At 39.7% G+C, this 27,598-nt stretch overlaps 1 protein-coding gene across 6 annotated transcripts; it reads right to left on the bottom strand.

Moving 5' to 3' along the window:
- Positions 1-27,217, bottom strand: zfyve16 (zinc finger, FYVE domain containing 16). Of its 6 annotated transcripts, none has more exons than XM_058411592.1 (18): positions 27,067-27,217; positions 26,308-26,406; positions 19,884-21,916; positions 17,810-17,906; positions 12,299-12,475; positions 11,962-12,101; positions 11,540-11,747; positions 10,525-10,647; positions 10,269-10,424; positions 9,938-10,162; positions 8,011-8,093; positions 7,455-7,559; positions 7,226-7,376; positions 7,051-7,131; positions 6,669-6,834; positions 2,873-2,978; positions 2,597-2,773; positions 1-1,518 (listed from the first exon to the last, which is right to left on the bottom strand). In XM_058411592.1, the coding sequence occupies exons 2-18, from the start codon at positions 26,375-26,377 to the stop codon at positions 1,360-1,362; spliced, it is 4,257 nt and encodes a 1,418-aa protein (XP_058267575.1). In that variant the 5' UTR covers positions 26,378-26,406; positions 27,067-27,217; the 3' UTR covers positions 1-1,359. The 6 variants fall into 6 exon arrangements, with proteins under 6 accessions (XP_058267575.1, XP_058267577.1, XP_058267576.1 ...); XM_058411594.1 differs by having other exon boundaries at positions 11,546-11,747; XM_058411593.1 differs by having other exon boundaries at positions 26,308-26,378.
- Between the last annotated feature and the right edge of the window lie 381 nt (positions 27,218-27,598).

Below are 27,598 nucleotides of genomic sequence, written 5' to 3'. Positions count from 1 at the left end.
TTGTTTTGCTTAGTAAATATACTATAGTGTTTTCTTCCACTTTAATACTGTGAGCTAATCATCTGTAATAGTCAGCATGGCAGCAGTATGATTAGCTTTTTCTCACAGTATGCATCGTGTTCACATTGCACGCAAAATCAATCTGCTGCATTAAGCATTATTTCATTGGATGTCACTGTTTGTTTGTCTGTCAGTGGAATAAGATGCCATTCAGGGCTCTTGCAAAACAATTATTCTCATACTTACACAAGCCACCAGGTTTAGGCTACCTAAGCATCTGGCAAGATGGTGTAAGACAACAAAAATGGTTCTGCTTGAGGAATTATATAGTGGAGTACTGTGGTAATACTGTGATGATGATGGGACAAAAAGAAATACAAAATGTGTCAGATATTATAAAGTCAGCAAGGTCTTGAAAGATCAGACCAGGGGATTAGTGAAAGCTACATTACTTGTCATTTAAACTGACATGACTTTGAACTGATATCAAGTCACATACATATTCACTAAAAATAATTTATATTAAAACAGCCTTTATGAAAAAAAGATTTGCTGTTTGTAGTGTTAAGGTGTGGAGTTGGGTTTGAAAAGTTTGTAGCCTACTCTTAAATATAATTCTACTTTAACAGATTAATAATTGAGAATATTACGTAATTTTATATTTCAGCATTTTATCAATGTTATAATTATTATTAATGCTTTCTTCACTGTGTAATGGATGAGTATGTCAAGGGTATGGTCCTAATAGGACTTAAGTTCAGCTCTTTTGCAATGAGACTGCAAAACTAACATAATGGCCTATCAAAAATATAATCTTTATTTAACATGTGAAATTATTGCAAAAATAGTCTTTAAGCTTAATAAAAGCTTAACACAACTGAGAGATGAATCCATGTACAAATTTTGGAAAATATTTAAGAGCTTAATTGCTCCTGTGTAGTAAAGGATGGACCACATGTTGTATTTAAAGAAATAATGTATGAAGCTTCTTCCAAGAGTAACATCAAGAATGGACCAATGGAAACTTACTGCAGATTCAAAAGCTACTTTCTCAAAAATCCTTCTCATTAAAGAATTCAGTGCCTCTCATTCTCTCTAATCTCATAGAAAATACTATTCTGTATATGGGTCCATAAAACATTAACCAACTGCATCCAGTAGACACAGTAAAAATCTTTCTTTAGATCTCTGATATCAATTACAGGCAGTTTCCAAAAGTTGCACACTTTCCATACCTTGTCAGAGTTTACCACATCTGCTCAGTTATTTGGCTGTTTATCCAGCTTCACTATTAATTGGTTTAAAGGAGGGACAACATCCCTGTCACTGGAGCGTTTTTTCTGCTTTCATCCGTCACACTCAAAGGGTCTGTGTAATATAGAAGAACAACTCCATGTCCATGGCTTGGTGTGGGACGCAGGAGCTTCCACCATGAATAACAGGTATCAGTGCTCCGTCCAACTCATTCATATATTTCTGAGGCAGAAGGCTTCCACCTGACCCGGCCTGGTACTCAACCTGGAGGGGGAAAAACACAGTGCGATAAAATATAAATTAAAACAAGTAATCAATGCTGATTAATAGTACTGTTATGTGCAACGTTAAACATAGACTGTCATACTGATGTACAATCTATAACCTAGAAAATCAGTCGGCACAGGTAATATATTATGTGCAATATGTTCTAGTTCCCTAGCACTTTTTTTTGTATATATAGAATATATAATTTATTTTTCATTTATACAGGGTGGGGCGCAAAAACTTCCCTTTTTTGAAGGCGAATGAAAGAAAAATTGTGGCTGATAAACAAAATTTATTTTTTGATAATGAAAACATTTCAAATTATGCTGTTTTAAACAAAATATCTTGAAGGTGGTGGTCACCGTTCTCTATGCACTGATGCAACTGATTTCTGACGTTTCCCTCTACACGTTCCAACATGTCCACCGGAATTCGGGCCATTTCCTGCCAAATAACATTCTTCAGCTGAAGCAGGTTTGTGGGGCGATGTTTGAAAACCTCTGCCTTGAGGTATCCCCATAAAAAAAAAAAATCAAAGGGCGTTAGATCGGGCGAGCGCACCGCCCACGGGATGTCGCCTCTAATTGAGATGAGCCGTCCGGGGCACATTGCCCTCAAACATGTTGGAATGTGTAGAGGGAAACGTCAGAAATCAGTTGCATCAGTGCATAGAGAACGGTGACCACCACCTTCAAGATATTTTGTTTAAAACAGCATAATTTGAAATGTTCTTTCATTATCAAAAAATAAATTTTGTTTATCAGCCACAATTTTTCTTTCATTCGCCTTCAAACAAGGCAAGTGTTTGCGCCCCAACCTGTATTTTCAAATACATTTTGTACTTTTGAATGCATTTGTATATATAGATATTTCATTTATTTTTCATTTATATGTCATTTAAATTTATTTTTCTTATAATCTGCAGCAGTCTCTGGGAAAAGAATTTCCTTCGGGATTAATAAAGTTCTATCTTATATAACAGAGCAATCCACATTACTAGAACAAACTGCTGTTGTAGCAACACTGTAACATTGCTTATATTAGAAAATTTTACAGTTTTTGAGACGACAGTTACCATGTCTGTGTCAGTAGAGACACGAAGTGCGAGATGGTTAATTCCATTTGCAACTAGGACAGAGAGGTGAGGACACAGCGCTGCACAGCTGGCAGTGGCAATCTCTCTCTGGAACTGAGAGCAGGAGGAGAGAACGGCAGAGAGGGTGCAGTCGGGGGTCTTCAGAAGGTAAAAGACCTTGTGGGAAAGTGGGAAAAACAGCAGGTTAGAAAAAGGGATAGTGGACTTTGTTTTTCTCTCATTAAAGCTCAATGACAAAATTCCATGAGTGCGCACCTCTGTGCATTTGATAGTCCGGCCATCCATCTCAAACTCAGAGTCCTGCTGGATGTGAATACTGGACACACCCTCTAGAGACTTGCCGTCTATGGGGCTGATGATGCTAAAAATATACCACACACACACAGATAGGGGACAAATTAAGGAAGAATATCAGTGGCACCTTGAGGGTTTGTTGTGGGAAGCATTTTCTGGGTGCATTTGTACCCAAAGATTGAGTTGTCCAATTCCGAAAAGGGCTGGCATGGGTGCAGGTTTTCATTACAACCAAGCAGATTAAACAGAGATCTGGTGTGACTCCTGCTTGAGTGGAATGAAAACCTGCACACACACACCGATTGTTTGCAGATAAGACTGAACACCCCTGCCTTACATGGAAGCGTCACTGCTAACCGGGGTAAATGTATTATTATTATTTAAACACAGGAGTTGTCTTTTTTAGGCTGAGAATTCAGGGGACACTGAATGGCCTTCCAGATCACAACCTAATGAACAATCATGAGGTGGACAACACAACATGTGTTAGACAACACAAACGCCATAGTCAAAACCCTATTTGAGGGAATATCTACTAGAGCAATGGTTCTCAAGATATCTATGAAGTGCAATAAAGCTGTTTAGGTTATTCTACATATGCCCAAAACTATTTAAGTACAGTTTGCTCAGAATTACTGCCACTCTTAATAAAAGAATTAGTTAAAAAAAGTTATAAAATGTCTCTGAAGCTATATGTATCTATATATATATATATATATATATATATATATATATATTTATATTTATATATATATATATATATATATATATATATATACACATATACATATACATATACATACATACACACACACACATACATACATACATATACACACACACATACTACTCACAAAAAGTTAAGGATATTCGGCTTTCAGGTGAAATTTCGGGATGCACCTAAAATGCACTATAACCTTTACAGGTGAACTTAATTTGACCTTCTCTACACTTTTGAATGCACATGTCCAACTGTTCAGTGTTTCAGTACTTTTTGCATAACTTGCTGTTCTCTAACAAGGTGCTCAACGGCAAAATTCACAACTGGTGTTTGATCCATGAATCGACCAATAAATTTTCTGGTTCAATTAGAATTGGTATTTAAACAGTCCTCTTCATCATGCTGTTCACATTTTGACATCATGAAACCAAGATGACACCTAACAATTGATCAACAGTACCCCGCCATTGCGAGGCTTCAAACAGGATGTTCTCAGAGGGACGTGGCCACTGAGCTTAGAGTGTCATCAGCAGGTTGAAACAGAGATATAGAGAGACTGGAAGATGGAACCGGATGATGAATGCCACTCAACTCCAGGCACATTTAAAGGAGGTGAGAGGCACCCAAGTGTCACGTCAGACCATGCAAAACTGTTTACATCAGCGTGGTCTGTGTGCAAGACGACCTGCAAGGGTACCTGACCACACCACCGCGCACAGGCGTCGGGCCAGGGAGCATTTACGCTGGACGAGGGACCAGTGGGCCTCAGTGCTGTTCTCTGATGAAAGTCTATTCACAATGAGCAGAAATGATGGCCGCCAACGATGTTGGAAACATCAAGGAGAGCGCTATGCATCAGCCACTGTTGTGGTGGTGTTACAGTCTGGACAGGTGTGTCTACTCAATACAGAACTGCCCTACATCTTGTGAATGATACAATGACAAGCCAATACTACCTGAATAACATCATTAATCCAGTCATTGTGCCCCTGCATGAACACCACAGGCCTAATTTCATCTTCATGGACGACAATGCTCCAGCTCATCAGGGTCGCATCATTAGGGAACGGCTGCTGGAGGCTGGGGTACCTCAAATGGAGTGCACTTTCTCCAGACCTGAATCCCATAGAAAACCTATGGGATCAGCTGAGTCGCCGTGTAGAGGCTCGTAACCCTGCACCCCAGAACCTCAATGACCTGAGTGCTGCTCTTCAAGAAGAGTGAAATGCCATGCCTCAGCAGACAATAAGTCGACTCGTGAACAGCATAAGACGTCTTTGTCAAGCTGTAATTGATGGTCAAGGGCACATGACAAATTATTGAGACACTGACATTTTTTGTTGTGGTATACCCAACACTGTTATGGCTTTTGTTTCAATAAATTTTTTGAGATGAGGAAATCACCATTGCATGCTTCTACTTAAATGCCCTACTTTCATTATATAATATCACTGTAGCGTGAACTTTTTACATTTTCCATAAATTTCACCCAAAAGCCAAATACCCTTAACTTTTTGAGTAGTGTATATATATACACACTATATTGCCAAAAGTATTCGCTCACCCATCCAAATAATCAGAATCAGGTGTTCCAATCACTTCCATGGCCACAGGTGTATAAAATCAAGCACCTAGGCATGCAGACTGTTTTTACAAACATTTGTGAAAGAATGGGTCGCTCTCAGGAGCTCAGTGAATTCCAGTGTGGAACTGTGATAGGATGCCACCTGTGCAACAAATCCAGTCGTGAAATTTCCTCGCTCCTAAATATTCCACAGTCAACTGTCAGCTGTATTATAAGAACGTGGAAGTGTTTGGGAACGACAGCAACTCAGCCACGAAGTGGTAGGCCACGTAAACTGACGGAGTGGGGTCAGCGGATGCTGAGGCGCATAGTGAGAAGAGGTCGCCAACTTTCTGCAGAGTCAATCGCTACAGACCTCCAAACTTCATGTGGGCTTCAGATTAGCTCAAGAACAGTGCGCAGAGAGCTTCATGGAATGGGTTTCCATGGCCGAGCAGCTGCATCCAAGCCATACATCACCAAGTGCAATGCAAAGCGTCGGATGCAGTGGTTTAAAGCATGCCGCCACTGGACTCTAGAGCAGTGGAGACGCGTTCTCTGGAGTGACGAATCGCGCTTCTCCATCTGGCAATCTGATGGACGAGTCTGGGTTTGGCGGTTGCCAGGAGAACGGTACTTGTCTGACTGCATTGTGCCAAGTGTAAAGTTTGGTGGAGGGGTGTGGGGTTGTTTTTCAGGAGCTGAGCTTGGCCCCTTAGTTCCAGTGAAAGGAACTCTGAATGCTTCAGCATACCAAGACATTTTGGACAATTCCATGCTCCCAACTTTGTGGGAACAGTTTGGAGCTGGCCCCTTCCTCTTCCAACATGACTGTGCACCAGCGCACAAAGCAAGGTCCATAAAGACATGGATGACAGAGTCTGGTGTGGATGAACTTGACTGGCCTGCACCTCAACCCGATAGAACACCTTTGGGATGAATTAGAGCGGAGACTGAGAGCCAGGCCTTCTCGTCCAACATCAGTGTGTGACCTCACAAATGCGCTTCTGGAAGAATGGTCAAAAATTCCCATAAACACACTCCTAAACCTTGTGGACAGTCTTCCCAGAAGAGTTGAAGCTGTTATAGCTGCAAAGGGTGGACCGACGTCATATTGAACCCTATGGATTAGGAATGGGATGTCACTTAAGTTCATATGCGAGTCAAGGCAGGTGAGCGAATACTTTTGGCAATATAGTGTATATACATACACACACACACAACAGAAATCTAACCTTTAATTGAAGAAAACCTTCTAAATAAAACAGTGCAAGCAAACATGCTTCAGGTAGCTGTAGGAGGTAAACCAGATATTTAAAGCATGTGTTTTATGCAGACTCTTAAGTGCACCTAGCATTCATAAAAGCCATTCTCATAGAACTAAACAAACTATTCAAACACTCAAAGTGGATTTACCATAAGCTCTCAATTAGAATTGATCAGCTTGAAATTTAGCAGAGCATTTGCATTACCCTGTATTGACAGGAGCCGTCCAGTCCACCCAGCGAATGTTGACGTTTTCTCTGTCCTCTGGCGGTGTGTCAGTTTTTCCACAGGTGATTCGGAAGTCTGTCTGATCCCGTAGGGCCTGGCGCAGAGCCTCCATTGTCTCCGGGGGGATTTGCACCATTAACCCATCTGAAGGATTCCCAGAAAGAGAAACAGCTATTCAAGGCTCTAATTATATATACTAATTATATATACTAATTATATATATATATATATATATATAAATAAAACTCTCCTATCTAAATTAACGTCACACCTTACATTACAAAGTCGACATTTGTTTACATCCTTGTTGTGCATGTGTATTTAAAGCTAGAAAAACTTAAAAAGGATTTGACACGGTACCTTCAACTATGCTAGATTTGGCAATATATCCTGAAGAGACCTTCAGAGCACCATTAAAAACCACAAAGCTTGCACCAGTTACTAAAAAAAAAGCATTAAATTAAGATGATGACAATGGCATGTTAGCTTAGTAAAAGACAAATCTACATTGAGAGAAGTATTAAAACCATCTAACCTCTTCTGGGCTTTCCCTGAATGCTATTGGCTTGTGTCTGGTAGCTTCCATCCTCATTTTGAACACAGATCAAATGAGAGTCTGCTTCAGTACTGAAGCAAGCCCCAACACTTATTACATGCTCATTGGAAGAATTCACCACTTTCAGCATCTGCAAGTAATACATGGTTTAGAATGACAAAGAATATTTTAGAACAATGTGAATGCATAAAAGTGTTTGGGAAATCACCTCATTAAACTTTGACTTGGGTATGTCAATATAGCTGTTCCCCACTTCCATGTGGATCCTCAAGCTGTCAACTACAGGCACACTGTACTGGTAATTCCTCAGGTCCTGTAATAAAATGAATAAATTTCAGTTAACACAGGCATCAATTTCTAGGTAGTACAGCTACACCTGACAGTCAAGATATACTTTAACTTAATTAGGTTTTCAAATACAAGCACGCCAATATGCTGTATAATATTTGTGCAACATTAGGCTGAAAGAGATAGATTAGGTCTGAGAAATCTAAAGAATGGACAAAATGGACAGTCTTGAAGACTTACATTAGGGCAGAGAGGCAATCAACCGAGTAGCCATTTAATCAGAGAATCAAAGCATGTGAGGTCCAAAAAAATCACCCAAGAAGCTATAAATTAGAACTAATCTAATATCAGGGACGACAACATCATTATGTGCCTAAAATCTTTAATGACCAAATGCTGGACATGTGAAACATGTTATGTGAAAGGCTGTGTGACTTGTGTCTCAGCAGATAAAAAGTTTAAAAGGTGTCACTTACTGAAAGCAGGTTCATGATGGTATGCCCAGTCTCTCTGAAGACAGATTCACGGAACCGGACACTAACCAAAGGACAGGGATACACTGGCAAAAAAAAGCAACATGTGGGGAAGAAGGTTGAAAGAAAGTAGGTTTAAAACTTGAGTTATGACTACATGATTAAAAATCATTCTGACCAAAAATGTACACATTTTTCCTGAATAAAGAAGTAAAGAATATGAGTATAGAGTGATATCCTGATATTCTCTTTTTGTTAATGGATGCAAAGCAATATTCATTTTAAACAAGGGAACAGGCAGACTTATAAGCAATTGTGCCAACAACAATTCCTGAAGTAATGCAATGCGGCCCAACAAATTGTTAAAAACACTCAGTATGATCAGGGTGAATGTATAGATCATAATTACATAGCATGCTGGAAAATTAGTGTGCAGTGATTTTCTGTGTTGCTTGTGATGGAGAATTAGTTAAAGTCCTGAATCCATTTTATTAGCCAGTGCCAACCTCAGAAACATCCCATATTACTTTCACTCATCTATTTAGACACAGCTACTAGAATGAGTTCTGCTGTAACTGAATATATGGAAAATCATAATCTGAAGGCTGGATTCACATAAACAACCTTACATATTAAACTGTGAAACTTAGAAGTCTCTCCATATCTATCCATCATTCTAAGAAATCTATCTGTCCCTCTCTGATACCTACTGTATCTTGTGTTCATGAAGTGAATATTACTGTATAGTGTTCATAATAAACTGAATAATAACACCGTGTCTAACTTAGTATATACAATTTTCATAACAAAGTGACTGTAGATATTGTTCATAGGAGTGACTGTTACTCTACATCAGGGGTCCCCAACCACCGGGCCGCGGACCGGTACTGGGCCACAAAGAAACAATAAACGAGCATCACTCCCGCATTTGACGAAGCCACTGGTTTTTCTATACAGCAGTAATGCCGAGTTCCCACTGCATGATTTTAGCCCTAATTTTGAATTGCCGACAGGTTTTGCGAAATCGCTGACAAATGCCAGAAATCAGAGGCAAATCCGAGCTTGTGCATGCAAGTGATAATCGCGCAGTGTGAATGATCAAAGATGCGATCTGAGAGAATCGCCGAAGAGAATCGCCGAAGTGTCCGTGAAATATTTGGCAAGCTAAATATCTGGACCTGTCAGCGACTCAAAATCGTGCAGTGTGAAAGGAGTTCTGACTGAAAAATACCACGGCGATGACCTACAGCCAGTAAGAGAGTGAGATACAGGGCAGCGGTCAGTTCGAGGAGGAGTCACAGACCACAATATCAGCAAGCATGGCTTCGGTTGGAGCACAATATAATAGTTTAATAGTGTTTATAGGTTTTTATATGTAAAAAAAAAAAAAAGTATATATAGATATATCAGAATAAATAAGCTTTACAATTACATCAAACCAAAATAAAGCAAAAACATTTGCTTGACCAGCCGCATCAGCAGCAGCACATTGCAAAATTATTCATTTGGTCAATTCTGCAGAACACAATCATTGTTCCCCGCGCAGACGGTGATTCTTCCTCTTGTGAAGTCATTCACTGTGAAAGCTTGTGTCACCTATCCATGATGCGATGTGAACGCAGCAGTGACTGAATGCTCCGCCAGATAGTCATGCAGTGTGAAAGCAACAGTGATCCGACCCCTTTAAAAATCGTGCAGTGTGAACTCGACCTAAACCTAGCTAAAATGAGCTCCCTCTATCGCCCCCCCACGGTACAAAAAAGGTTGGGGAACCCTGCTCTACATAGTGTTTATAATGAAGTGATTGTGGTGTTCATAACAAAGTGACTATTACTGTGTATATTGTTTAAAGCACTGTCAGGTATTCATAACTTTGCAGAAGTAATCCAAGATGTGTTCTGATTTTAAAAGCAAAATATGCGAGACTCACCATTACATTCTGCTCCCATACCGAGTACTAAGCGGAGGGGGAACACTTTTGCCCAGGGTACCTCTAATTTATGAATAAGGACCCCAAACAGGAAGGAGCTGTGAGGCAGGTCAAGACCTTCCAGAGGCTGAAAGCTCGGAGAGAAAAAGAGGAAGCCACCGTGTTCCTTACTTCCCAGAAAACTGTCTGCAAAAGTCACATTGCCGAGTTCCTCAATATATTTCCCTGTAGACAAAAAAGGCAATTCTCAGAAAGAGAACACAAGCTATTCGATCAACATCAACATGACCTTCCTATATTCTTTATTCTCTGACTAATGTCAACAACATACCTTTTTGAGCATCTTGGTATACGCTTATATAAAGACTGAAGATGTCTCTAGGCAGACTGTTCTCCTCGGGGAGGCGCTCAATAATGAATGCCAGATCTCTCTGTCCGACACCCTGGAGACCATTAGAGCTCATACACCAGCACTTCTTCCCACAATCTAAAACACAAGTAAATGAAAAAAACAAGCATCATGAAACAAACAAACCAATGGTGTATTCAGAGCTATATTTAATTAATTCAGTAATCAGAAGACATACATGTAGTCAGCTTCACATTGACCAAGAGGTTGGCGTTGAGCACAAATGTCAAAGGTCTCGGACCTCCTTCCTCTAAAAGCAGCATAATCTGGCAGACAGCGGGACGCTCCTCCACTAACAAATCTGCAAAAGGGACCAAAGTTACATATTACCATGTCGTGTACTTAGAGTAAATACAAACCTTTATATAAAAATATCCTGATAAAATATCAGGATATTTGTAGGGTGTTTAAAAAAAAAAAAAAGCAAAGAGGGTTCTTCAAGGTTCTTCAAGAGCCCAACAGTGAAAGCTTTGCAGTGCTGGGGCTTAAACCCCTGGCCTCCTAATCAATAACCTAGAGCCTTAACCAATGAGCAATCATTGCTCATACCTTTGCATCAACGTCATGGTATAATTCACGTCACCAACCTACAATATTTTAAATGTAAAACTTGGCACAAGGTATTCCTTACTAGCAACCGAATAACACAACGCAGCAACCAACACTACAGCAAATGCTGGTTAAAGAAAAAAAATAACATTACGTGAGTGAAAAAAAACCCCTCTTCTATTATAAAAGGGATTCGGCACAATAAAAACATGACTTGCTTTACTTACAGAAATGCTTTTTCTTAGCTAATGTTATAAAGAAGAAGCATAGCATCCTACAGGCATGAACACATGCTTTCAGGGCCACTATGTAAATGAGGGAAGTATAAACTACATGTTTATATACCCCTGAATACATGTACTTGTACTTGGCCTGAAAGAAATGCTATCCATTCAAGCGTAAGGACACGGTGTATTCCACATAATACCAACATTTCTAACACAATTGACCAAAACAGACTAGAACATTTCTGTTTGAACTACTGATGTGTACAGTATGTTCAGTGCTGTCAGCATGTTCTTCACACATAATAGTCAAGTCTTATTTCCTGTACAAAAAGTGCTTCAACTTGTTTTTGGGTTGATCCTGTCATTCAAGAAAACAGTTTACAATTTACAAAAGAATTCCAATGTAGCCGTTCTCACCCCCACCATTTTCCTCTCCTGTGGTGATGAGCAGCGGTGGCAGACCATCATCATCAGGCAGGAGACTCGGCGCCTGCTGCACACTGCTGCCCAGGCCACAGAGTAACGCATAGTCCCAGGGCCCACTGGGTGCCTTCCTTAGTGCCTCTGAACCAGTCTCAGAGCTGTGTGCTGAACCGTCACTTGCTTCTGGGATTTTGCTAGTGGGCTGAAGAGGACACAGGCAGTTCACCAGATCAAGTTAACATTTTCCATTCTGCTGCCAGCATAACCATAAGAGTGTTTGTGCCTTAACACTCTCTAATAGTTTCTAGTCATCAATGTTACTTAGTGCTTGAAAAGCTAGTGTTTATTCCAGTAATAATCATCTGTGAGAGCACAAAACTGTGACAACTTTCATATCTAGCTTGCTTTAACCATACCGTTGGAGGGTCTGGCGTAACCGGGCTGGACTCCTGAGAGGATCTCCGTGGCCTTATAGAAAGCCTAGTGGTATCTGCCACCTCGCCATTAGGCAGTATTCCATCAGCAAACCAGACATGCTTCTGTTCTCTTGGGAATCCTAGCAAATAAATAATAGCGAATACAGAGCTAACCATGCATTTGCCAAAAGTGAATGCGTCAACCTGCTCTTAGCCAAGGTTTTAACTAAATGTTTCTACTTGTACTGAGCTAGGGAGAGTGAGTTGGGGCTGTTAATAACCATATGCAACACCCTCAAAACTGGCTCAATGAAGCAAGGTAGAAGCGTGTGCTTACCATCATTACCAGGATGTTTGAGAACAGAAACTGGCACCATGACGGTGGGGGGCGGGGAGTTGAGAGTGCCTGCTGCACGAGCCTGCTGCATGGGAGGAATCGTGGAGCAGTACTCGGATGGGATGTTTGGATTTGGACTAGGCCCGGTAGGGCTCATCATTCTCTCAAGGGCCTGAGCTACAAAAATACAGCAATCAAATCATCAATCAAAAACACACTCTGGGGATGCACCAATCCCACCATTTTTCAAAATTTATTTTTGTGCTGTACTAAAATAAGTTGCTATGCTAAACATTATATGTGAACAGTAGGATGCTTTAAGACAATCTGTATCCTCATGGTCGTGTGTACGTTCATGTCCACACCTTTACATGCATGACTTGTGTTATTTCTATATAGATTCATGACATAAGCTTTGTCAATGAACAGAATGAGAATGTAAGTCAAACCCGTTCTCATTCACCATTCATGTTTACAACCCTAGGACTTTCATCATCTTAAATAACATTCATTTTAAATAATAAAAAAAAAAGGTCAGTGCAGAAGAATAATTAATGGTGTTTGGTTAAAAAACCAGAGCTGACACTGGTTAAATATACTTACACTGACAGAATTCTATAAACAGGTCTATAAACTTATTAAAAGATGAACATGGTTTAATAAGGATCTTTTACTCGGACACTAATATTTTAAACAAAACAATTAATTCAAACACACAGTTACAGACAGTACGCTAAACTGGAAAACCACAGCAGACCACAGGACTTGATTATGCATTAAGGTAAGTAAAAGTTGCTTTTGAGATCTAGTGCCAGATGTGGCATTCATAGCTGCTGAGTCCAACCAAATTGCTGAGTAAGCCTCGCCTTGCGGTATATTGATTAAGCATCATAGAACCTCATCGACTCGATTACGCTGGCAATGGTTCTGATGAGAATGAACACGTAAACTGGCAGTATAAACAGAAAACACAACAACACAACAAAGGCACTCAAATGACTCATGATGCTGATGGCAACCTATGTCAGACACTCTGTGTGTCCTTCAACCAGGCTGTAAATGTAACTGTCCTGAGCACAAGCAGTGCCGAAAAGATGCTTTGCTAGTGTCAAGGAGACTTCAAGGAACTTGTGTCATAAAGCCTAATCAGTATTTATCAATCTGTTTCTGACTGAAATCAATCTGACTTTATTTGGTGTAGCAAAATATCTTACCTTAATTATGAACCTGAATTTCCTTTCATCTTAGTCATGGTGCATGTGTTCAGTTCAATCTCCCTGGAGCATTTCAGCCTGAACTCAGCAAGGGTTGAGAACGAGAGAGAGAGAGGGCAGGCATTCTTTTGCCTTACAGCCTCTTTCCAGATAGTGAGCGGCCCACTTTCATGCGATCATGCTGTGCTCCTATGTGTCCTGGATCTAACCTCTACAATAACAATCATGGTCCTACCTTCCTCTCTCCATCAAATGCCTGCTAAGATGGACGAGTCAGTATTAAATGGCTGTCCTGGACTGAGAAACGACCGAAGGAACAGAGGGAGGTGACGTATGCTTTCCTGTCCTGACGCTGAAGAGGAGGGTGTGTGTGTGTGTGTGTGTGTGTGTGTGTGTGTCTGAATCTCTGCCCAAAGCTGAAGCAGAGTCTGAGAGCAGTCTTGTGCATCCCAGGTGGATCTATGCCACACACATTCAAGGACAACCAGTGCCCAGAGGCACCACCCAGCAGATAAGTCTCTCTGTCTTGCTCACCCTCATGTGCTGACACTGATGATTAATGTTCCTTTTAATGTGTAAATGGATCTGTGCTGATAGACACCTTTTTTTAAGACTCCACCAGAGCTCATCAAAAACAAAAAGTCTTATTCACAACAACATTTTCACTCTATACAATAAAATGTATTCTGGCAAACAAAGATGGATATATGGATATGGATGGATCTATTCTATGCATCACTTATCAAATTAGCAAACTAAAACAGCATATGCTTTCTTGATGCTTTTTGTTTATAAATTAATGACTCATTCTAGCAGCTACAAATCTCACTTCAATAGGACCTTGGTAATCAACATCACATGCTGCATTATAGGATCACTCTGCCATTTTTGTAGGTTCTTGTTTATGCACACACACACACACACACACACACAGCAAAAGCTGTTTGAGTCAGGATTGCTGGTGCAGATCTATACCAACTCCCAAGCAGAGTGGAGTAATGCTATGGATATGCCATCTCCTCTTACATTTCCAGACATTTCATATCTATTGAATATCTTAAGTGTTTATTCTTGTACGTAATTGAAACATTTCAAGTCCATGTGTGTGATAATGGAGTACAGGACCTACAGATCTACAAGATGCCAAAACACATTCCTGTAAACTAATGTATGGAGCTAACAGGTATAGTGCCCTCCTTTCTTAATGTGACCCTAGTGTATGATTGACTTAAAAATAAATAAATATAGAATGCATGTATACTTAAGCAGTAAATGTATTAAAGTGTATATTTAAGCAATAAATAAGTAAATATTAAGAGTGTAGTATTGTGTGTGTTCTATAAGTTAACTTTTTCCTGCTAATAAAACAATAAAATATTAAGATCACTTGATGGTTCATGTATTACATTAACAGTTTATGAGACCAAGTGTACTGCGATTTTGCATTCATTCCTGTGATTGCAAAATTCTGGAGGAACTCTTCATATCAAATAAAGTCAAACTACATTTGCATTTGGTTTGTAGATTTTATGGCTTTATAAAATTGGCCACTGCTATCAAAAACACTGGAAGGTGAAAAACATCCATATAGTGTTTAGAATATCGTTCTCCTACTGTATTTTACTTCTGAAACCTTCCTTTCTCTTGATTTTAGGTTCATATTTAGGATTAGGATACTACCAAATATCAAAATCTAACAGTAGATGGTGCAAGTGCACCAAAATTAACAAAAACAGAAATACAACTCTTAAGAAAGCATAAGAATTGTTCCTATGTTTCTGACGTTTGTTATGCTTTAAGGACAGGTGTCTGTTGGTCAACTGAACTATACATCTACACAGTAATCTGAGTCAATGAACAGTAAATACATCTGCTAAGACTTTCCTAGAGAAGAGTGGTACATTAAAAAAAACAACAAAAAAAACCCTTCCACAGAACACATCAGTCAGGAAAACATTAGGACACTGGATATAAATGGCTTATGAAGAAACATTATAACTTTATGATACACTTTACTTCAGATTCATTTTATCACATGTGGTCATGTTTTCCTGCCACTGACAACAGTTTCATCAATTAGACACCGACTTGACACCATTCTTTGGCATGTACACCATTCTCAGTGCTCAAATCTACACTTGTTTCAACAGAAAAGTGATTTGATTATTGTACAGATCTAAACCAACATTCTTAAATTATTACTTGCTAAAACCTGCCAAGATAAAACACAATATTCATGCCATATTGTGCAGTGTAGGATCATAATATAAACAGTACATGGCCATATTTAGCCCTTGGTTGCTGTTGTAGAAAGGACATTATTTACATTTACGTTATTCACTGTCCAGTGTCACCCAAATGAGGATGGGTTCCCTTCTGAGCCTGGATCCTCTCAAGGTTTCTTCCTCATATCATCACAGGGAGTTTTTCCTTGCCACCAGATAAAATAGGGATAAAATAGTAACTGTAATTTAATTTAAACTATATTTGCCATCATACGTCTGTCTATTAACATGTCTTGAAGGTTCAAACTACCACTGAGCACATCTCTGTGTAAACTGTATTTAAACAAACTGTATGTATGTTCAAAATAAATGGAGATATGCATTAACACAGTGTGCTCTGCCTACATTGATGCAAATACACTGTGGTAAAAGACATGACATCAAGGTGAAGACAGAAAAGGTGGAAGTAGACCTTTACTTTAAATGTTCCTATTAACTAGGGATGCAACAATACAGTTAACCCAAGGTTCAATACGTACCTCGGTTTTTAACCACGGTTTTCAGTTCGGATGGTCTGGCAAATTAAAGTTTTTTTTTCTTTATTATTATTATTATTCTTAATAATTATTATTATTATTCTTTGCTTAGGTGACAGGAACAGTAAGATGTTAAGAAGAAAAAAAACTGGTTTTGGTTGCAATTCTCTTTATTTTACTTTAATGCAAAACTTGTACACATTTACAGTGTACTGAAAATAGTGAGATATGAAAAATAAAGATATATAAAAAATGAACACCGGCAGCTCACAGCACGTCAGCTTCATGCACAATATTTGCAGCATTTGTCAACTTTTCTTATGACGTACGACACTCTTTTTTTCCCAATCCACCAAGTAATGAACAGTAACGGTGAGATAACTCTCTGTTGCCTGCGAGGTCCAACTATCTGTTATTAGAGCAAGCCTTTGTGCTTTAGCTAATTCGTTTTTGATTTTTTTGCGCATCTTTTCGTAGAGGTTGGGAATGACCTCGGTGCCTAAAAAAAAGTATGTGACGGTAGTGTGTATTGCAGGTGGAGCACTTTTATAAAGGTGTTGAAAGCCCACATCACCGATCACTGAAAACGGCTGCAAATCTTTAGCAATGAACACCCCTACTGCATTTGTCATTTTTTTGTGTCTCTCGTAATCAGTTTGGTATGAATGCTGGAAGGAATCAGCTATGGACTGTTGCTTTTTGGATGACTGTGTTACCTGCTCTGCCATCCTGCTTCCACACAGTGATATCGCTGGTCATGGCACTGCAGATGTGCGGTCATACAGGAAGTATTTCCATTTGCGTATGTAACTCGTGTGTAACGGTGCTTGCACACAGTCATTTTTTTGTCGTACCGAACGGTTCAATATTAAATTGAGTACTGTGGCATCCCTACAATTAACTAAGCATTTGGTTGATTTCTAGTATTTGTTGCACAGATTCATTGTAGCCCTGCAGTCAATTAACCGCATTCTGGCTCTAGTACAATCTAATTAATATTACATTAACAACAAAATCACTTGTGTTTCATAGACACTCTATATTACATTTAAAAGCGATACCAATATGCCCCACAGCTACAAAGTGACCCTGACCACAAACCTCATTCGTAATATCATCTTTTTGTCTAACAGACTATTAACTCCAAAAAATTATTTACAAGCGATCCCATCATCCAGTGCTGATAAATCTGTAACACAATTCTTCACTACAGAAATGGAAGGAACATGTCTGCTTTCATTTATCTTGTGTAAAAGTGGAAATGATAAATGGATGTATTGAGTAGCATTTTGGAAGTAGACCAGTACCAACCAGCAGCAACCCAAGGTTCTCTCACATACAGCAAATACAGCTTCAAACAACCCAATCAGTCGATTAAAAAGAAATCTTTTTGCCATTTTGTCCGACTCACACCTTTACAACGGCAGATTGAGTTGGATCTCTCCAGATCTCACCAATTCAGGTTACTTTCATGAGCTGTTGTACAGCATTCAATGTGAATGTGAGTGATGATGACAAGGAAAAAAAATTACTTACCTCTTTGGATAGTTTCATAGCAGACCACACAAACTCTAGCCTCCTTCTCCATGTATTTCAGTTTGCATTTACGGTTGCAGCAAATGGCACAATATACCTATAACCAGATATATAAATCAGCAAAAGCTAAATCACTGGAAATAAATATTTTCAGGTATTCTGAACAACTTGGCATTGTCTAGAAAAGTGTCATAATTGATAACTACTAAGTCATGAAATCTACTTTCAAAAAAAAAAAAAAAAAACCCACAAAATAAAGTCATTAGAACAGCTTTAATGTGTCTTGGCATCAATTCTACAAGTTTATGGAATTGTGCTAGACCAAGAACAAAATAAAAGTTTTTGATGGTGAAGTAGAGGACTGTCTGACTTCAGTGAGCCCTGTGGATGTTAGTACTGTCTCCTCGAAAAACAACACCCCCTCAGGACAGAAAGGATTCATAACAAGTTAAAGGGATCGGTAAGAATAACTTTACAGTGACTCTTCCTTCTGAAGCAGGTCTTACTTGAGGTCTTCTTATAAATCGCTACACAAAGGTGCTCACACTGCAATTCCTCACAACACACATGTGTAAGTCCAGTCTGAAGCCTATCTTCTCTGCACAGTTTTCCTTACCCTCAACACACCTGGCCTACCTCGTTCATTAAGGGCTTAACAGGTAGGTGATAAGTTGAATCAGATGTGTTACAGGATAGATGTACTGTGCAGGGAGAGTACTTTTATACTTGTCAAGAACAGAATGAAGGATGGCTCTGATCTGATCATATAAATTTTTCCTCATCCCTGTAGACCACTCGCCTGTGGTTTTTGTGCCACTAAACTCTCAAATGGACATTTATCTTTGTAACAGTATCTCTCTGTATATATTGGATGGATGTCTTGCTGACAGGCAGAATAAGAAAGTGTTGCTGATCAAGTCCTATACCGACATTCTCAGTCACATGAAGAACAGTTTCTCTGTTTTTTTTTCCACACATGTAATTGCACTAAAGAATGTGTATCACTCTCACTTAATGTACAGTTTTGGCCACAAATACCAGCCCAATATGGCTTTAACTTTAGTTACTTTTCCCATTAAAACAGTTTCCAAATAGAGAAAACCATTTAGTCATTTGCCATTATAACAAAGGTCAACTGGGCCTTCTTAGTGTTTACACACCTCACAACGTGAAGATAGGAACTGCTTAATTACATGATGCAGAACACCAGTCTGGAGATTCTACTTATGTTTCTCTACACGGTTATTCAGGTATTTTCAATAATAACTTGTCACTTGTGTGCATTTATTATTAGTAGATTTCGGCACAGTATGGCAACATACTCTAAGGAGTAATGTGCACCACCTGTTGCCATTCTTTCAACAGGGGTGTCAAATGCATTTTAACTACACTTATCCCAATGTCAGGTGGGTCAACTGGTATTATATGTTGAATTCTCATCTCATTTTTATTGCTAATAAAGAAATCCATGTCATTTGCTTAATAGATGAGTTTAGTGCACTGAAGCTTTTGTGACTTCTGTGTGCCAAATTATGTACTATACACTTAGATTATGCACTATGTACTCTACTGTCTAGTGTATGGATTTTTGGAAAGGTATTATCATCTCAAATGAAACGTTTTTTTTTCTACCTAACCATAAACATTTTACAAAACTATGGAAACTGATGTCAAGTGCACATAATGTGATACCACCAGCTTTAGCAGAACATGGTGAATTTTTAAATTGTTGAAATAAATCACACAACATGTGTCCACTGGATTGTCATTGGCCATCTTGAAAATAGTTTTAAATAAAGCTGAGTGTTGAATGCATGAAGTGTCCAAAACCTAGTGTTTTCAGGTGAATAAGTGCATCATACAGGCACATGTGAATATTTAATGTGAAAACACTACCTCACACCTTTTATACTACAAAATAACATAGAACAGTGCCTAAGCATGCCATTTGGGACACATCTTGAGTTTAGTGCTCTATTTTGCCCCCTAGAGGAATAACACAGACTAGCAATCAATTTTACAATCCACAATTAACAGTTAAGGCTGCAACATGAAAGCTACGAACGTGACTTACTTTGCCACATGCTCTGCAGTGATGTCTCCTCTTGGTAAAAGTGAACTTTTGCCCACATTTCATGCAGTTAGGTGCCTCAGAATCAGGGACCCAGGGTGGCTGCCTCCAACCGAGGCCTCTATCCTCTGTTCCTGACTGATCGACTGCTTCTCCAGAAACCTCTCCTGGGTAAGGAGGTGGTTCTGAAAGCTCTTCATGGCCATAAATGTGATCACTACTGTCAATATGACTGGTATCTTCAAAGTTACCATCACTGTGATTAGAAGCCTGCCTCACTATGGGGGTTACAGGGGAGATGTTCTCCTCCTCAGAACTTGAAACATTCTCCTCAGATTGGCTATTTTGTCCGTCATGTGGTAGAAATGATCTTATGTTTTGGCTGGACAGCTGCTTTGGTCGGGCTCCACCGTAACATGGAGACTGGTTTGCACTGCAGGCTGACCGAATCGCAGTCGAACTCGGCAAATCTTCCATATTATTATCAGTTTGTGTGGTGTCTGGTTTCAAGGGACTACTCTCCTGAGATGAGGAAGAAACATTGGAACCTTCACTCTCATCTAAAAAGCGAAGAGATCGGTCACTTTCAGGTGAGGCAAATGAATCAACAGGGCAGCTTCGTAACTCTCCCTCGAGATCCCCGTTAAATTCTGAAAAGCCTTCATCCACAAATTTCTCAGCTGATACCTCACAGTTGTTTCTCTGTGACTCACCCATCAGATAGGCATCTAGCTCTTCATCAGTTACCATCATCATATTTTGCTCACTTTCAGGAAGGAAATCACTGGTAAAATCAAACTCTATTGGATAATCTGGGCTCTGCGTATTGCTGGGAGTTTGGATACTCTCAGGCAAATCTCTAGCGATGAGAGTCTCTGAAAGTGGTAAGCTGCATTCAAATGTCCTGTTACAGAGAGAGACTGGAAGAGCTGACGCTTCTGGGTTTGACATTATTTGTACCAGTTCAGGATCATCCTCAGGTGAAGAATCTGGCTGGCTAAGACATAAGGAGGCCTCAACTTCACCAGTTGTAACAATTACATTTTCAGTCTCTTCAGTGACCGGACTCTCTTTAGATTCAGAAGGAGGGATTTCTGTGCTGTCTTTGGTTTCAACCACCATCTTGTCCTGGTCTAAAGAGGCTACAAGAGATCCACACATGGATACAGCCATGGGGAGGCAGGATAGAGAAGATTCCCTTTCACTGGTGGGAATGGCTATGTTAATTTCCTGGTCCCTGTCACCATTATCCACAAAGGGTTCATCATCTGGTACGTTAGGCAGACCTGTACTGACATCAGAAGTTGATGCAGTGTTCTCCTCTGTTACACTTGAAGAAATCAGGTTATTGGGGGTTACTTCAGATTCTAAAATACATCGGGAGTTGCTTTGGAGTTTAGATGAATTCGACACCTCTGGACAGCTACTTTGAGGTGCCTGAACCTCATTATTATCTAAAGGCTCTAGGTCATTTGAAACATTCTGATGTTCAGCAGTCCTCTCCACAGCTGCGGGTAATATAACATCCAGCAAACTAAAACAGTTTGAGGGACCATCGAAGTGGCCACCAGCATCCAGTCCCTGTAAATCATCATGCCCAGGCCTTACGTTCTCTGGATATATAACAGCTGGACTATCAAAATCTACCAGTAGTTCTTCCTCAAGCTGTTTCTCAGCAACCTCTAGCTCTCTGAAAGCATCGTGACTGTTTGTGCATGGGAGACTGGCCGATCCTGTATCATTAACAAGGTCGCATACAGGTTTCAAAGACCTATCTGGACAAGGAGGAATCAAGCTTTTGGAAGCTCTGCTGTCAACAGAGGACAGGAGGTCAACACCAGTCAACACCCTCCCTTTTGTATCAAGATCTATTTGGTCAGGGGCACTAATAGGTGCAGCTGGACCATAGTGCAGGGAATTAACATCAGGGAGAGTTTGTGAAACTGTGGATGGCTCAGGTATAAAGCATTGGGAGTAGATGGCTGGGTTCTGGCACACAGAATTTGTGAACGTCGTAGATGTGTTCTCAGCCTCCTCTGGAATGAAAGAAAAGATTTAGTTTATGATATGAATTCCTGTGTAGTCATATAACCAACTATTTGATACTTTAAAAAATGTTTTGATGATTTACAATCGCATCTACTGTGCTATGGTAAAAATATTAGTGCTTGTGATAGAAGTGTGATTTTACAGAGTACTTGGTTACTATTGCAAGGAAGTTAGGATGAAGTTCATCATGGACCGTGTAGAGTTTTGGGGCATTTACAGCAGAGACACACAGGCTCAATCCAGACTCTAAAATTGTGCTATTGATTACCGAGTAGAAAAGATTTACATCTCAACAACTGTGTCAAAAGCATGTTGCAATGAAATGAAATGGGTTTAGTCTACCTTTAATCGATACATTGACCTATTTTCACTTTGGTTCATGGTTTCTTACATTACCCATAATGCTGACTGACTACCTGCCGACTAGAGATGTCCGGATCCAGTTTTTTCCCCTGGTCCTGATCAGAGTACATTAATAACAAGTATCTGGCAACTTTAACAATTTTAAACACTTCAGGTAATCACAATCAGGACAAGATATGCTTGCACTCCAATAAGTGCATTAAGAAGAACAACTATCATTACAGCTTTCCTTGAATTGCATTTTAACCCTTATATTGTGTTAGGGTCAAATTTGACCCTATTTACTATTTACTTTTTTCTGTTGGAACAAGGCTTCATGATATCCTCAAAGACAGCTATTTTAACACAACAAAAGAAACTGTCACCATTTTAGTAAATTCTAAAGGTTTTTTTTTTTAAGTGACATCTGTGGTGCTATGGGTCAAATATGACCCACGGAGAATATTGACTGTTATATGCGTACATGCATCATATAAAAGTTATGGGTTGATCTGTGAATCAAATTTGACTCAATTACCCACCACACAGACACAGCTTACCCCTTCCCCCACCCACCCTGTCTTCCATGGGGACACCTGACCGCAAGGGAACACAACTTTTCTCACAGAATATTTTAGATAATTTTTGGGGATGGGGTGTGAACAATATGCACAGAATTCTCTGAATGTTACTATCTATAAATAATGCTCATGTGTGTTATCAGTTTCATTTTGCAGCAGCATCAGTCTGTTTCAACATGAGCAAGAGATTCAGTGTCTATTAGGTTACTGACCATATCTTTGGTCATAAAAGTGATATTGAGAGAGAGCAAAGTGACATGGTGGTAATGGTCAAGAAAAATAAAACCTGAACTTCCTCTTGCACTTCTTGGAATAAGAGACAGGGCTCGTCTTTCCTCCAAGTTTGCATTTACAGAATCAACTACAATTCTGTCATACTGTCCCAGAAAAAATAAAAATGTTTCTGTGATGTCCACTCCTCACAAGAATGCTGCTGTGAGCAGTAGGGAGGACAAAAATCCAAACATGATTATGAGTAACAACAAAAACAAAGGAGGAATTGATAATCTAGACAAGGTCATTGCCATCTTCACATGCAAACGGAAGAACAGAAGATGGCCAATGGCTGTCTTTTACAATATACTGAAAGTCTCAGCATACAATGCATTTGTAGTATGGACTGAAATATTTCCAGAAAAGAACATGGGGAAAACCCTACAAGAGGAGGCTTTTTTGGAGAAGCTGGTGAGGACCCTGGTGAATCCCCACATTGAAAAATGACAGTGGTTGCTCCAAAATCAAACCTCTGTCAACTCTGTGAGAGAACTTCATGCTACATGCAGACCAGAAAGCTGCACAAGGAACTAACCAGAGCATGCCAGAGGGATCAAGAGAAGGAGGTGCCAGACCTGCCCCAATAGCAAGGATAGAAAAAACAGTACCACTTGCCACACATGTGGGAAGCATATACACTATATTGCCAAAAGTATTCGCTCACCCATCCAAATAATCAGAATCAGGTGTTCCAATCACTTCCATGGCCACAGGTGTATAAAATCAAGCACCTAGGCATGCAGACTGTTTTTACAAACATTTGTGAAAGAATGGGTCGCTCTCAGGAGCTCAGTGAATTCCAGCGTGGAACTGTGATAGGATGCCACCTGTGCAACAAATCCAGTCGTGAAATTTCCTCGCTCCTAAATATTCCACAGTCAACTGTCAGCTGTATTATAAGAACGTGGAAGTGTTTGGGAACAACAGCAACTCAGCCACGAAGTGGTAGGCCACGTAAACTGACGGAGCGGGGTCAGTGGATGCTGAGGCACATAGTGCGAAGAGGTCGCCAACTTTCTGCAGAGTCAATTGCTACAGACCTCCAAACTTCATGTGGCCTTCAGATTAGCTCAAGAACAGTGCGCAGAGAGCTTCATGGAATGGGTTTCCATGGCCGAGCAGCTGCATCCAAGCCATACATCACCAAGTGCAATGCAAAGCGTCGGAAGCAGTGGTGTAAAGCACGCCGCCACTGGACTCTAGAGCAGTGGAGACGCGTTCTCTGGAGTGACGAATCGCGCTTCTCCATCTGGCAATCTGATGGACGAGTCTGGGTTTGGCGGTTGCCAGGAGAACGGTACTTGTCTGACTGCATTGTGCCAAGTGTAAAGTTTGGTGGAGGGGGGATTATGGTGTGGGGTTGTTTTTCAGGAGCTGGGCTTGGCCCCTTAGTTCCAGTGAAAGGAACTCTGAATGCTTCAGCATACCAAGACATTTTGGACAATTCCATGCTCCAAAGTTTGTGGGAACAGTTTGGAGCTGGCCCCTTCCTCTTCCAACATGACTGTGCACCAGCGCACAAAGCAAGGTCCATAAAGACATGGATGACAGAGTCTGGTGTGGATGAACTTGACTGGCCTGCACAGAGTCCTGACCTCAACCCGATAGAACACCTTTGGGATGAATTAAAGCGGAGACTGAGAGCCAGGCCTTCTCGTCCAACATCAGTGTGTGACCTCACAAATGCGCTTCTGGAAGAATGGTCAAAAATTCCCATAAACACACTCCTAAACCTTGTGGACAGTCTTCCCAGAAGAGTTGAAGCTGTTGATAGCTGCAAAGGGTGGACCAACGTCATATTGAACCCTATGGATTAGGAATGGGATGTCACTTAAGTTCATATGCGAGTCAAGGCAGGTGAGCGAATACTTTTGGCAATATAGTGTATATACACATTCTGTGGTTCATGCACATGAATTTTGAGTAAAAGAATGTTTGATTATGTAAAAAAAGGAATGACTTTTTACCTCTTTCCTAACATAAATCTGTGCAGGTCAATATTAACCCGTAACACAACAGATGTCACTATGCTTAATAATATTAAAAAACAAAACAAAAAAACAAACAAACAAACAAAAAAAAACAAGCAATTTTTTTGGAGGTATGTTCTAATATTAATCTATTATGGTCAGATAACAAATACCCATTGTCTTCACCATAGCAAATATAATTTATAATATAATAATATAAAAAATATAATTAGAATTTAAACATTTTTTAATTGAAAACGAGTGTTACGTTCTTACATAAATCATCCATGTGGCCAAAAAAAGTAACATTTAGAACAGTGTTTACATGGGTATCCATGCACAACAAGTTAGCTATGAGGTTTAAAACGATATTGGATGATAATCATTGTTCTTTGAGCATTTTGGGCTGAGTTATGTCATAGGTCAAATTTGACCTGCTAACACAAAAAAGGTGGGCAGCTTTCTAACACATTACAAGGGTTAAGCATAAATATCAAAATAAACAGAACTGCAAGTCACTCTGATAAAGACCAGTTCCTAAATTTATTTTGTTGCTGCTACATGGTTTTGATTTCTCTCATCACAAATTCATAAATGAAGCTTCTTTTTGAGGAAGATCGGCAGATTTCGATGGTTTCTCTTCTCTGCTACAGAGAGTGACTGGTCACCAATCTGCATTCCAAAACAGTTAACTTCGCTGCACCAAGTCACTCCATATTTGCATAAGGTTCAACTTTCCTCATCTTTGGTCACATAGCGGGACATGCCCACATCGTGTCACCAACAGTCAGTGTCGCCCATGTCATTTCACAGGAAGCCACCAGCTATCGATCTCTAGTTGCATACAGCATCGACCAACAATTCCACAACATCAATTTAACCCATGTTTCAACATACTGAATGTGTTTCGCATAGCGGTGTTGTCCTTTATTTTGTCATAACACTGGACATCACAAACTACATTCTACATTAAGGAAAGATTGAAGATCACTTGCTTTTTTTTGGGAGGAGTCTCCCAAAAAAGGGAGGAGTCCCTTTTTTTTTTTTTTTCCCCATTTTATTAGCCATTATAGAAGGGTAGTACTCTAGTAAGGGAGAGTAAGGAGTACAGCTGAGCCAGAAAAGAATAGGGAACAGAGCAGTGAGACATTTCAAGCTTCTCCATTTCAGATGAGGCTACAGGACAAAGGGACACAAGGCAAATTCTCTAACCTGTGTTTGATTCAAAGTCATCCAAGAGTTTGTCCAAGTCACATACAGCAGCTTTGAAGTAATTGTCCATCCTAAGGAAGGAGTATGTTTTGTTTAACTCTGTGGAAACAATTAAAAGTCGATTTAAAGCTTAATCTCTATTCAAATTCACTGTCTAGTAAAACATTATCCAGAGCATTTAGTCAGTATAACCAGAGATAATCACTTAGCCAAAGCTCACTGTTAGAACTCGCCAATTAACTACTTGCTGATTTTAAATCGACACTGAATAAATTTGTCATTAGGGAAAAACTAGACTATAAACCGACGTGCAATAACAAGCATATTCATAGATGATTAAGATCTTCCGCCCCTAAGGGAGCTACTCAACCCGTAAAGTCTCTTTTCGCTAATAACAGAAGTTACACATAAACGTTAGTGTTTAAAATGATGACCGTTTCTGAATAATCACCTAGCAACAACATTTAACTAGCGAGTTAGTTGATTTGCTACTATCCGTGTAATAGATAAACAGCACAAAATAGGCTAACTGCTTTATCAGCGTTTATAACACTTATAACCCAAACATTTAACAACGTTGCCATCTAAAATAAAGAGTGTCAGCAAACAGCTAAAGGGCTTTCGCATAGTTAGCCAAAGCTGTTTGTAGCTCGCTAGCTACTCAGCCCGTTTACGCGTTAGCTGGCTAGCTAACCATTTACTGACAAACAAATCCCAATAAGATGACTAGTCACGTCTCTGTTTTCGTGAGTTAGCTACCGTAAAATGCTTCATAGTCTCAATCCTCGTCCTTCGGGGAGTTACTCTGTTTTGTCCTAAACGAGATTCAGTATTGAGACCAAGCAGCCTATTAATAATTCCACATAAATTCCACAGTGAGACCATTTCCACCGCCGGTGTGTAGAGCAGGAAAAACTCTCTTAAAGGCACAGTGCACCCTTTTCACTGACCAGCAGATTCATTTGTTTGTGTTTATACATTGTACTTTATTTTATTTTCTACGTGGTTTCTTTTTATGTATCTGATTTTTTTTATGATTTTATTTTATTGTATTCTTTACTTTATCTTTTGTCCTTCTGTGGGAGACCCCATTTCTCTCTCTCTCTCTCTCTCTCTCTCTCTCTCTCTCTGACACACAGACAGACAGACAGACAGACACAATTTAGAAATACCATCCTACAATGCATAGATGAAAGCACAACACAAACTCCACACACCCAGTATGGAGGTGGTTTTCATTTCCTAGTCTTCTTTTTTAATTTATGAAACTTTGTAACCTCACAATTATATC

Source organism: Hemibagrus wyckioides, linkage group LG16 (genome assembly GCF_019097595.1).
Source record: "Hemibagrus wyckioides isolate EC202008001 linkage group LG16, SWU_Hwy_1.0, whole genome shotgun sequence".
In the NCBI taxonomy this organism is placed as follows: domain Eukaryota; kingdom Metazoa; phylum Chordata; class Actinopteri; order Siluriformes; family Bagridae; genus Hemibagrus; species Hemibagrus wyckioides.
The sequence above is the reverse complement of the archived record's forward strand: the minus strand, read 5'-3'. Positions and strand labels throughout refer to the sequence as shown.

Bases quoted from the DNA above. Each gene is read 5' to 3' on its own strand.
- zfyve16 (XM_058411592.1), bottom strand. From the start codon at position 26,377: ATGGACAATTACTTCAAAGCTGCTGTATGTGACTTGGACAAACTCTTG. The intron at 12,102-12,298 runs GTAAGCACACGC...TTTATTTGCTAG, and splicing joins CAAACATCCTGGTAATGATG to GATTCCCAAGAGAACAGAAG. The intron at 10,648-11,539 runs GTGAGAACGGCT...TCCCTTTTGCAG, and splicing joins AGGAGAGGAAAATGGTGGGG to ATTTGTTAGTGGAGGAGCGT.